The 12029-nt window shown below is 46.0% G+C and overlaps 1 protein-coding gene across 9 annotated transcripts in view; it reads left to right on the forward strand.

Annotated features, from left to right (window-relative positions):
• The window catches only part of otofa (otoferlin a), a 224433-nt gene that overhangs the window by 154532 nt on the left and 57872 nt on the right, over window positions 1-12029 (forward strand). For all 9 annotated transcript variants that reach the window (XM_078399342.1, XM_078399345.1, XM_078399340.1 and 6 more), the window contains 4 exons: window positions 2362-2462; window positions 3383-3473; window positions 5067-5183; window positions 9978-10130. In XM_078399342.1, the coding sequence (XP_078255468.1) occupies window positions 2362-2462; window positions 3383-3473; window positions 5067-5183; window positions 9978-10130 (462 nt within the window). The remainder of the gene's footprint in view (window positions 1-2361; window positions 2463-3382; window positions 3474-5066; window positions 5184-9977; window positions 10131-12029) is intronic.

Here is a 12029-nt window from a genome sequence, read left to right on the forward strand (position 1 = left end):
CTGTAAACCTGCATCTGCAGTCCCTCGTGCCTCTAATTGAAACTTGGGCTCAGTTTCATTCATCGCCTCCATACATTACATGGAGGAACTTTTCAGCACCGTACCAATTGGAGAAGACTTTTACTTGGCCTCTGCCGCCCTGCCAAACGGTGCCAGATCCAGCCATGACATTTTCTCCCATTGCTCTGAAAGTGATTTGGGTTTATTGAAGTCTGGTTTAGTCTCAATACCCAGAGCAGGTGGAGATTAAGGGGCAAAAAATGCAGACAAACAGACCCAATCTCCACTTGTTGCCTTTGCAACATCTGATGGAACTACAAGTGCAAGCTGAATAATGAGTGTAACCAAGCCAGTTGATCATGAAGACTAAAGAAACTACAGTGTGCTGGATGCTGGAATCTTGAGCAAGTGCTGGAGGAACTCAAATGGGCCAGGCGGCATCTGTTCTTTGACCATAACCTATGTATCACACATCATGAAGTCGCTGGAGAGGCTGGTGCTCACTCACCTGCGACTTCTGGTTAAACCCTACCTAGACCCCCTGCAGTTCACTTACCAAACACAGATGGGGATTGAGAACGCCATCATCCACCTGCTCCATGTTCCTACACTTACCTGGATAAGCCGAGAAGCATTGTGAGAGTCATGTTTTTTGACTTCTCCAGTGCTTTAACACCATCCAGCCTGCACTGTTAGGGAGCAAACTGATGAAGATGCGGGTGGATGCTCCATTGGTGTCCTGGACCACCAACTATCGGACTGGATGAGCACAATATGTCGGGCTACAGAACTGTGTCTTGGACATGGTAGTGAGCAAAACTGGGGCCCCACAGGGGACGGTCTTCTCTCCCTTCCTGTTTACCATCTCGGACTTCAGATATAACTCCGTCTCCTGCCTCCTGCAGAAGTTTTCAGGTGACTGCAATTGTGGGCTGTATCAGTGAGGGGAGGGAAGCTGAACGCAGAGATGTAGTCAATAACTTTGTTGAGTGGTGTGGGCTGAATCACCTGCAGCTCAACACCGACAAGACTAAGGAGTTGGTGGTGGATTTTAGGAGGAGAGGAACATCCCTGTCCCCTGTCTTAAGATTAACGTCTTATACAACTGCAACATGACCTCCCAACTACTATACTCAATACTCTGACTCATGAAGGCCAATGTGCTAAACATCTTTATGACCACCCTATCTACCTGTGACTCCATCTTCAAAGAACTATGCACCTGCACTACTCGTGCAGATCCCTCTGCTCTATAACACTCCCCAGAGCCCTACCATTTACTGTGTAGGTCCTGACCATGTTAGACTTCCCAAAATGCACACCTCACATTTTTGTGTATTAAATTCCATCAACCATTCTTCCGCCCACCTGGCCAATCGATCAAGATCCTGCTGCAATTTTTCACAACCATCTTCACTATCTGCAAAACCGTCCACTTTTGTATCATCAGCAAACTTGCTAATCTTGCCATGTATGTTCTCATCCAAATCATTGACATAGATGACAAACAGTAATGGGCCCAGCACCGAACCCTGAGGCACACCATGTAAGTTGAACCTAGCCTAATTACTACTTTTGTTTTACTGCTGGGAATAGTACCATTCATTACCATATTCTTACAAATTGAAACAGGTCAAAACTTTTACTGCAAAGGCCAAGTATCTAATTAATCAGCAAAAGGCTTCCCATTAAAAAAGACTGGAGGTCAATATGGCCAAAGATGTGGTTTATTCCTTTTTAAAATTACACTCAAGAAGGCTTCTCTGTAGATCCTTGATTCTGCCTCCAGGCCGTGAAATAGGCAATCATGTTTTACCAAAGCAATTTATTACAAGAGTTTGTTTACCACCTGCAATCTTAGAACTTTGACATGTTGATGCCCCAATTGTGCAACCACTCAGTATTCGGACTGAAATTTGTGCTTTGGATTCCTTGGTTTTCAAGTTGTTCATTTTAGCTGCAGTTTCTCCACATTTTCGAGCAACATGTTATCCCACAGTGTCCTCACACATCCCCAGATGGCCTGATGAAGAGATGAAGAAAGACATACACAAAATCATATTTTAATTTTCACATTAACGGTGGAAAATAAACCAAAGAAATGTTCATAAGATTATTTGACTGGTGGATGTTTTTCCAATTAGTGCTCCAGCACATTTTAAATTCTTTTATTTTTGAAGAGCATAATAAATTGTCAAGCAAGTCTGGTAAGTTAGTTGCAAGGGGGCGTGGAAAGGAGGCATTCATGAGTTTCAAGGAAGAGTGGGAATGGCGGCCCACTGAGTTTAAAGGAGGCGGGAAAATTGAATTTGTTTTCTTCAATCTTGTGGTCGTGTAACATCGTCCAATGTTTGACAATAGGAAGAAGGTTTAAACGATGTTCAGGAGATCATGAAGACAGAAAAACCACACCCAGAGCGACGGCTCCGAGGCGTCCTGGAGGAGCTAAGCAACGGATGCAAGTGCGTATAAATGCAGATACCGATCACCCCACTGTAAAATGGTGGCAATGCTGCGTTAGTCTGCTGCAGCAAGTTTATCAATACAAATTAATTATTTAATTAATTAAAGTGCGACCGGGTAATTTCTTTACGTATCTTCATGTTGAGGATGATTCACCAGATTCATGCTGAAAACCTCAGTGGCTATCTTAAGGACATACCAAATTCTAAGCTTTTGCATTTTTATACCTTTTCTTTTCAATTTAACTTTTTAGTTTTGACTCCACTGCTTTATATCCCAACTGTGTATTTTTCAAGCATGACTATTTCTTGTGAGCCTTGCTCCATTATGTTAAGTGCACAGTCAGTCAGTCAGATGCATCTAGTACCGCTCTTATCTCTGGGACATAAAATGTGTGTTTGGCACAGTGTTGTTACAGCTGTTGCACCAAAGTCTGGTCGTCTTGCACCAGTTGAATATTACAGAGCACATAACACTTTTAGAAAGGAAAGACGCATTTCTCCCTAGCATTTAGCCAACATTTCCTTCTCCACTAGTGCTACCAAAAGCAAATTAAGTACTCATTTTTCTAATTGCATAAAAAATGTTGAGGCATTTGTGAATATGATATTCTGTACTCCAAACAAATTATTGATTGAAAGGTGTTTTCATCTATTCCGAAACCATATAATAATCTGAAAAAGGGTCTCGACCCGAAACGTCACCCATTCCTTCTCTCCAAAGATGCTGCCTGTCCCGCTGAGTTACGCCAACTTTTTATGTCTATTAATGATAGCATTTACAGATTTTGAAATTACGAATGAAATGAATGTCTTATATCAAATGGGATAATTGAGCTGTTCTTCTATTTCATATGCAAGGTATTTTTTGAAGGCATCCACTTTGTATTTGATCTATTGCCTCTGTGTTCTCCCAACAGCCGTTTTGTGTCACTGGCAATGAAGGACCAAAATGCATTAGGAAGGACAAAGCTGGACAGAGAGAGACTGAAGGCCTGCATAAGGGAGATGGTACATGAAACATTCCCCATCTCTTACAGATAATTAACATTAAGAAACATTACTGAGAAACCAAGGACTTGGGTGCTCATGCAAATATTGCTTTAGATCTTCATTGTGGCATTCTAGTTTGTACAGAATTCAATATCTTATAACGTTACTCCTATTATTCTGTTCTACACTGGTCTAGAATTGGGGGCCATAGTCTCAGGTGTTGAAGTTTAATAGTGGATGAGAGGAAATGTCTTTACTCAAAGTTGTGAATTTTCTGTATATCAGAGCACTTCTTATGTTCAGATGATGAAAAAAAATTAAGACAGAGATTTAAAAGATCTTTGGCCTGTAAGAGGATTGAAGGATACATAGATTGGCAGGGTTGACACTGAGGATCAGCTATGAAACACAGGGATGGCTAGTTGGGCCATATCCCCTTTCTCCTGCTCCCAAGTTCTCACAGTCAATCTTCGGAGAAGGATCTGAAAATTTCAAAGGTTTCAAATGTTCTAATTTCCTAGTAATGGATTTTTCATGCAACGCTTACTCTTCATAGCTCTTGGAACTCCTGCAGCATTTCAATTTAAGATCATTTAGAGTTGCGACTCCCCATTTTTACGAAACCTCACAATACGCAGCAAAGGGTCAAGTGGCTGCACTGCTTAGATGTGGCTCCCATGAGAGACATTTGCCTGATATTTTCAAAATCATTCGGCGCAGGGAAAATTGTTTGAAAGATACCATGGATGACTTGAAAAAAACTTGCTCTGCTGCTTTGATAGATGATAGCTGTCAATGACCAATACTAATTCCACCAACCAAGTTGTATTGCTATTAGATTCAAGATTATTTATTTGTGTCATCACACACCTGTTTTCCAATAGCAGCCAAATTTTAGTGCCACGTCGTTGGCCTCTGCAAGATCCTTTACAGTGCATGTGTCATGCAGCATGTCACAGCTCAGGAGATGTTCCATAGTCTGGCGGCCCAGTCCGCACTTGCAATCTGCCGCATCTTCAGTATATCCCCACTTCAGCATGTTCAATTTGCTCCTCCCCATGCCTGTCCACAGTCTGTTGAGACTGCGCCAGGTTATCCACGGTTGGTCGGAACCTGGTGGGAGTTTCTCAGAGGGATTGATTGCCATGTGAGTGTCTTCCGGAGATTTCTCTAGTCTCTCTTCCCAGATTTGAGCCTCTGGACGATGCACTGCAGTCCAGGGGATGGACAGACGAGAGGAAAGTTCTGCGTGATTTCAAACACTGAGGTAGTAAAGGGTGGTCATGTAGGGGGTGTCTTTCATCCTCTGATTGTCTGAGACGTTCTTTTTGACTGGCTACGGCTCTTCTGATTCCAGGAGGTGCAATGCCAGAGAGTAGGTAGATGTTTTCAGTCTTGGTAGGTTTCATGCATCCACTGATGCAGCGACAGCTTGTGTTTAGCACAGGATCAATCTTCCTTGCGTGAGCTGAGCGCTCTCTTACTGCACAGATTCAAGATAAAATGCAATAAGCAATGCAGAAAGCGTAGATCCTCTTTTTAAAGACAAAACATACAGAAGGTCTGATTGTAATCTTTACACTGAATACAAGCAAATGTGTCTGATTCCAGGAGAACATGGCACAACAAGCAAAGACAATCCGATCCCAGGTGAAGAAAAACACATTCAAGGACAAAATGAAGCAGGTTCAGAGTTTTCTACATAAACTCCGCTTTATAGCTGATGAGGTAAGAGATTTGCCTGGATACAGAAAGTAAGAAATATATTCCATTTTGCTGAGAGTTCAGTACAGCAGAATCTAATTTTGAATTCATATTTTCTTCATGGCTGTGCTCACGAATAAATGTAGAAAATAAGTATGAAGTTAACTTTCATATTTTGCTCAATGAATGTTAATAGTTTTCTTTCACTTTCTCCCTTTCCCATCTCACTTTCACACACTTTCTCTCACTCACACTCTCACTCACACTCTCACTCACACTCTCTCACTCACACTCTCACTCACACTCTCTCACTCACACTCTCTCTCACTCACACTCTCTCTCACTCACTCTCTCTCTCACTCACTCTCTCTCTCACTCACACTCTCACTCACACTCTCGCTCACACTCTCACACACTCTCACTCACACTCTCGCTCACACTCTCACTCACACTCTCACTCACACTTTCACTCACACTCTCACTCACACTCTCACTCACACTCTCACTTTCTCACTCACACTCTCACTCACACTCTCACACTCTCACTCACATTCACACTCACTCACTTTCTCACTCACACTCTCACTCACACTCTCACTCACACTCTCACTCACACTCTCACTCACTCTCTCACTCACACTCTCACTTTCTCACTCACACTCTCACTCACACTCTCACACTCTCACTCACATTCACACTCACTCACTTTCTCACTCACACTCTCACTCACACTCACACTCTCACTCACACTCTCACTCACACTCTCACTCACTCTCACTCTCACTCACACTCTCACTCTCACTCACACTCTCACTCACACTCTCTCACTCACACTCTCTCACTCATACACTCTCTCACTCACACTCTCTATCACTCACTCTCTCTCTCACTCACTCTCTCTCTCACTCTCATTCACTGTCTCTCTCTCACACACATGATATGACTGCCATTTCAAGTGCCTCACACTAATAGCTGACAATGTGTAAGTGTGAGCAGTTGTATTAGTTGTAGGAGCTCATCACAATTACCAATTAAGATATCCTAAGGTTATGTTAACACCAAATATTTCTACCAGGATTTCAAAACCCTGACACAATATCACCAACGGGCTTTCCCGCTGAGTTACTCCAGCATTTTGTGTCTTTCCTTGGTAAACCAGCATCTGCATTTCCTTGTTTCTGCATTTTAAAGCTCCTTGCAGCTGCCTCTTTGAATATCCCTTGATTCCCTTAGCCTGAAGAGCTAAATCTAACTCTCTCTTGAAAACATCCAGTGAATTGGCCTCCACTGCCTTCTGTGCCAGAGAATTCCACAGATTCACAACTCTGGGTGAAAAAGTTTTTCTCATCTCAGTCCAAAATGGCTGACCCCTTATTCTTAAATTGTGACCCCTGGTTGTGGATTCCCCCAACATCGGGAACATTTTTCCTGCATCTACCCTGTCCAATTCTCTAAGAATTTTATATGTTTCTATAAGATCCCCTCTCATCCTTCTAAATACAAGCCCAGTTGACCGATTCTTTCATCATACATCAGTCCCGCTATCCCAGGAATTAACCTGGTGAACCTACGCTGCACTCCCTCAATAGCAATAAAATCTTTCCTCAAATTAGGGGACCAAAATTGCACACAATACTCCAGGTGCGGTCTCACCAGGGCCCTGTACTACTGCAGTAGGACCTCCTTGCTCCTAAATTCAAATCCTCTCACAATGAAGGCCAAAATGCCATTGGCTTTCTTCATTGCCTGCTGTACCTGCACGCTTACTTTCAGTGACTAATATACAAGCACACCCATGTCTTATTGCACCTCCCTGTTGTGATATTGCTGGGACTACTTTGTGTATCCAAGAACTACTTTGTATGGCTGTGTATATAAGTGATGGGTGTGATTAGGCGGTCACTCTGGATCCAGGCGGCCTTGGAATAAACAGCCTGGAGTTAAGCTCCACCATGATAACATCTTAAACATGTGTACTCGTGGTCCTTCCAGAGTCACAACAAAGGTACAACAAGTACCGGACCACGAAGTACAACATGGTGGCAGCGGTTTGGTGTTTCGCCTAGGGAGGGAATGAAGCATGCCCGAGCAGAAAAGGTTAAAAAGAAGAAAAAAAAGAAGAAAAAAAAAGCTGAAGGGAAACAAAACAAAAGAAAAGTTTCCAGCTCGGTACGGGACGTTTGGAGTGCATCCCGACAGGGCCAGTGTGAGTTGGTATAGTTACCTGCTCAGTAGTCGGCGCCGAGTTGCCGACGTGACGCTGCAAGCTGCTGAGGGCGGTGCGTGTAGGCCCACGTCGCGCCCCAGCACCTGTGTAGGCCCGAGATTAGAAGCCTGCGACTGCTTCGCGGGGGAGAGACCGGGAGACCCGACACACACGGAGATGTGCGGTGACCGGGGAAGACCGGGAGACCCGACACACACGGAGATGTGCGGTGACCGGGGAAGACCGACACCCATGGAGGTGTGCGGCAACAGGGGAAGACTGGGAGACCCGACACACACGGAGATATGCGGTGACCGGGGAAGACCGACACCCACGGAGGTGTGCGGCAACTGTAGGAGACCGGGAGACCCGACACACACACGGAGATGTGCGGTGACCGGGGAAGACCGACACCCATGGAGGTGTGCGCCGACCGGGAGAGCCCCGGAGGAGACCGACACCCACGGAGGTGTGCGGCGACCGGGAGAGCCCCGGGGGAGGCTGACACCCACGGAGGTGTGCGGCGACCGGGGGACCCGACACCCACGGAGGTGTGCGGTGACCGGGAGAGCCCTGGAGGAGACCGACACCCACGGAGGTGTGCGGCAACCGGGAGAGCCCCGGAGGAGACCGACACCTACGGAGGTGTGCGATGACCAGAGGGGGTCGGCGACCGGAGGGACCGACCACCCGCGGAGGTGCGGCGGCCGGTAAGGCTGAAGCACTGCGTACTTACCCAGGCGCGTTGACCATAGAGTCGGGAGGCCCTGGGCCCGAGGCAGCGGCAGCGCGTTCGAATTTGAGCGGCAGCTGCCGGGAGCACCTGTGGGCGGGGCCTGGAGCACCTGTGGGCGGGGCCAGCCCAGCAGTGGGAGCCCAGCAGTGCCAGCCCAGCAGTGAGAGCCCAGCAGTGCCAAACCAGCAGTGGGAGCCCAGCAGTGCCAACCCAGCAGTGGGAGCCCAGCAGTGGGAGCCCAGCAGTGCCAGCCCAGCAGTGGGAGCCCAGCAGTGCCAACCCAGCAGTGCCAGCCCAGCAGTGGGAGCCCAGCAGTGCCAACCCAGCAGTGGGAGCCCAGCAGTGCCAACCCAGCAGTGGGAGCCCAGCAGTGGGAGCCCAGCAGTGGCGGGCAAATCATGGTGGTGGAGCATCTGGAGCCTACACTACGTTTGATCTACACAGCACGTCTTCTTGAGGGGAAGATATGGAACAAAATGAATATTTTGTGTTTAATGACCTGTGTAGTGATCTGTGTAATGAAAGCTTAATGTATTATATTTGATGTTTTTGTATAAATGTATATATCTGTGGAGTGACCACACGGAGTGAGTGACCACCCGGAGATGAGTGACCACATGGAGATGAGTGACCACCCGGCGATGAGTGAAATTCCGCAGAGGAGTGACCACCATGATGGCGAAAAAAAGCAATTGTGTTTAATTGTGTTTAGTTGTGTTATGGGTTTAGTTTGCAAAAAGCAATGGTGTTTTGGTTTTGTTAAATATATTTTAGCCCTCGAATGGTAAAGAAAACAATTTTATATAAGACAAGGGGGATGTTGTAATATATAAGACAAGGGGGATGTTGTGATATTGCTGGGACTACTTTGTGTATCCAAGAACTACTTTGTATGGCTGTGTATATAAGTGATGGGTGTGATTAGGCGGTCACTCTGGATCCAGGCGGCCTTGGAATAAACAGCCTGGAGTTAAGCTCCAGCAATGTAACCTTTTATACACGTGTACTTGTGGTCCTTCCAGAGTCACAACAAAGGTACAACAAGTACCGGACCACGAAGTACAACACTCCCCTTCTCCTAATCTGACACCACTCAGATTATAATCTGCCTTCCTGTTCTTGCCACCAAAGTGGATAACTCACATTTATCCACATTATATTGCATCTGCCATGCTTCTGCCTACCCAACCTACCCTGCAGCCTCATAGCATCCTCCTCACAGCTCACACTGCCACCCAGCTTTGTGTCATCCGCAAACTTAGAGATGTTACATTTAATTCCCTCGTCCAAATCGTTAATATATATTGTAAAACAACTGGGGTCCCAGCACCGAGCCTTGTGGCACCCCACTAGTCACTGCCTGCCATTCTGAAAAGAACCCATTAATTCCTACTCTTTGCTTCCTGTCTGCCAACCAGTTCTCTATCCATGTCAATACCCTACCCCCAATACCATGTGCTCTAATTTTGCACACTAATCTCTTGTGTGGGACCTTGTCAAAGACTTTTTGAAAGTCCAGATACACCACATCCACTGGCTCTCCCTTATCCATTCTACTTGCTACATCCTCAAAAAATTCCAAAAGATTAGTCAAGCATAATTTCCCATTCATAAATCCATGCTCACTTTGACTGATCCGGTCACTGCTTTCCAAATGCGCTGCTATAACATCTTTAATAATCAACTCCAGCATCTTCCCCACTACCGATGTAAGGCTAACTGGTCTATAATCCCCCATTTTCTCTCTCCCTCCTTTCTTAAAAAGTGGAGTTACATTGGCTACCCTCCAGTCCACAGGAACTGATCCAGAGTCGAGAGAACATTGAAAAATTGAATAACTTCCTGCAGTTACTAATATTTCACATTTCTATTGCAGCCCCAACACAGTATTCCTGAAATTTTCATCTGGATGATAAGCAACAACAAGAGGATAGCATATGCTCGAATTCCATCCAAAGATATCCTGTACTCAATCGTGGATGAAGAAACAGGCAAGGACTGTGGCAAAGTTAAAACAGTCTTTCTAAAGGTAATATCAGGTTGTCTACTGGCAGGAGTATTGGGTGGGTTTAATCTCCTAGAAGGAAAATCTAGGGGAGCCAAGATTTTTTTGCTTGGACAAAGTACAAAGTGCTGGAGAAACTCAGCATGTCAGACAGCATCTGTGGAGGAAATCAATAGATGATGTTTCTTGTCAGGACCCTTCTACAAACTCATGCCGAAGAAGGGTCCTGACCTGAAATGCCACCTGTCCATTTCCTCCACTGATGCTGCCTGACCCACTGAGTTTCTCCAGTACCCCATAGGATAGATCTTATGCTGCTCTGAGATTGCTGGCTGCCTGCAGCCAGACTGCCAGAGTGGTCACACTCAGCTTTCCTCTGGGAGGTCAGCTACCAGCTCATATGTGTGGCCCATTGGTGGCAGCACCAGGATCTCTCCCAGTACAAGAAGCCAGCAGAATCTCCAGAGTAGCTTTGGCAACTGGCATAGCCCTGCCCACAGCACCAGCAGCCCAAAACCTTTCCTGAAGTTGAACGCTTTGACATCCACAAACATTCATAAACATCTGGGAACCATGAGGCAACAAAACCAATGTGCAAAACATAAGATTATAAAAGCAACTTGATAAAACTTAAAACGGTGAAAATTCGTAATGCATTTAAACACAATAAACTAAATTAAAATTTTACTTACCTTTTTCTAGGCAGCTATCTCTCTTCCCCTTGATTGTAGTGGTGCCACTGTATGTGTAGCAGATTAAACCTGCTGTTGCCTCAGTGCACAGATTGAGAGCCTGAGAGTGGCATCAGGCAGCCTGTCAGCAGATGCTGCTGCCATTTTAAGCTCGGGCCAGGAATGGATTTCAAAGAAACTTGAGTCAGTTTGATGAAACCCTGGATGGTATCTCTGCCCCAATGTGACTGCATCTTAAACATTATCTTTTTAGAAGAATCACTTGTGGCCAATGGACAGCAATCTCGGTAGCACTCTATCTATTGCAGTCATTTTGCCAAAGCTCACAATGTTAATATGTAATTGTTTGTACAACTGTAACTATTGTCACTGCAGCATGGGAGTTTCCATGGGATAACAAAGAATATTTATTTCGAAGTAACATAATCAAAACACGTTATCTGGTCATGACTTGCATTGCATTGCGTGCATCCTTGTTGAATGAAAATTGGCTGCCATATTAATCTACACAAAACTAGTGACTGCACTGTAGTTTAGTTTAGAAATACAGCATGGAAATACACACTAGGGGCAATTTTACAGAGGGCCAATTTATCTACTAACCTGCACATCTTTGGAATGGGGAGGAAACTGAAGCATCCAGAAGAAACCTACCTCTAACTTTTGTCTACCTCTCTGTGAATCAATATCCCCTTCACCTGTATCCACCTATCACGTCAGGATAGACACAAAATCCTGGAGTAACTCAGCAGGTCAGGCAGCATCTCTGGAGAGAAGGAATGGATGACGTTTTGGGTCGAGACCCTTCTTCAGACTGATGTCAGGGGAGTGGGCACTACAGAGATAAAATGTAGTCAGAGACAAAGACTGGTCAGAGAACTGTGAAAGGAGGGGAGGGGCTGGGGATAGAGGGAAAGCAAGGGCTACATGAAATTAGAGAAATCAATGTTCAAAGGTAGTTCTTTCCTATCTATCACTTGTCAGGCTTTGTCCCACCCCCATCCCTTTTACAGCTTTCTCTCCCCACCCCCCACCCCCACCCCTCACCCCTCACCCCCCACCCCCCACCCCCTACCCCCACCCCCACCCCCCACCCCCACCCCTCCACCCCCACCCCCACCCCCACCCCCACCCCCACCCCCACCCCCCACCCCCCACCCCCACCCCCACCCCCACCCCCCACCCCTCACCCCCACCGTCCACCGTCCACCCCCCACCCCCACCCCTCACC

Source organism: Rhinoraja longicauda, chromosome 5 (genome assembly GCF_053455715.1).
Source record: "Rhinoraja longicauda isolate Sanriku21f chromosome 5, sRhiLon1.1, whole genome shotgun sequence".
Classification (NCBI taxonomy): domain Eukaryota; kingdom Metazoa; phylum Chordata; class Chondrichthyes; order Rajiformes; family Arhynchobatidae; genus Rhinoraja; species Rhinoraja longicauda.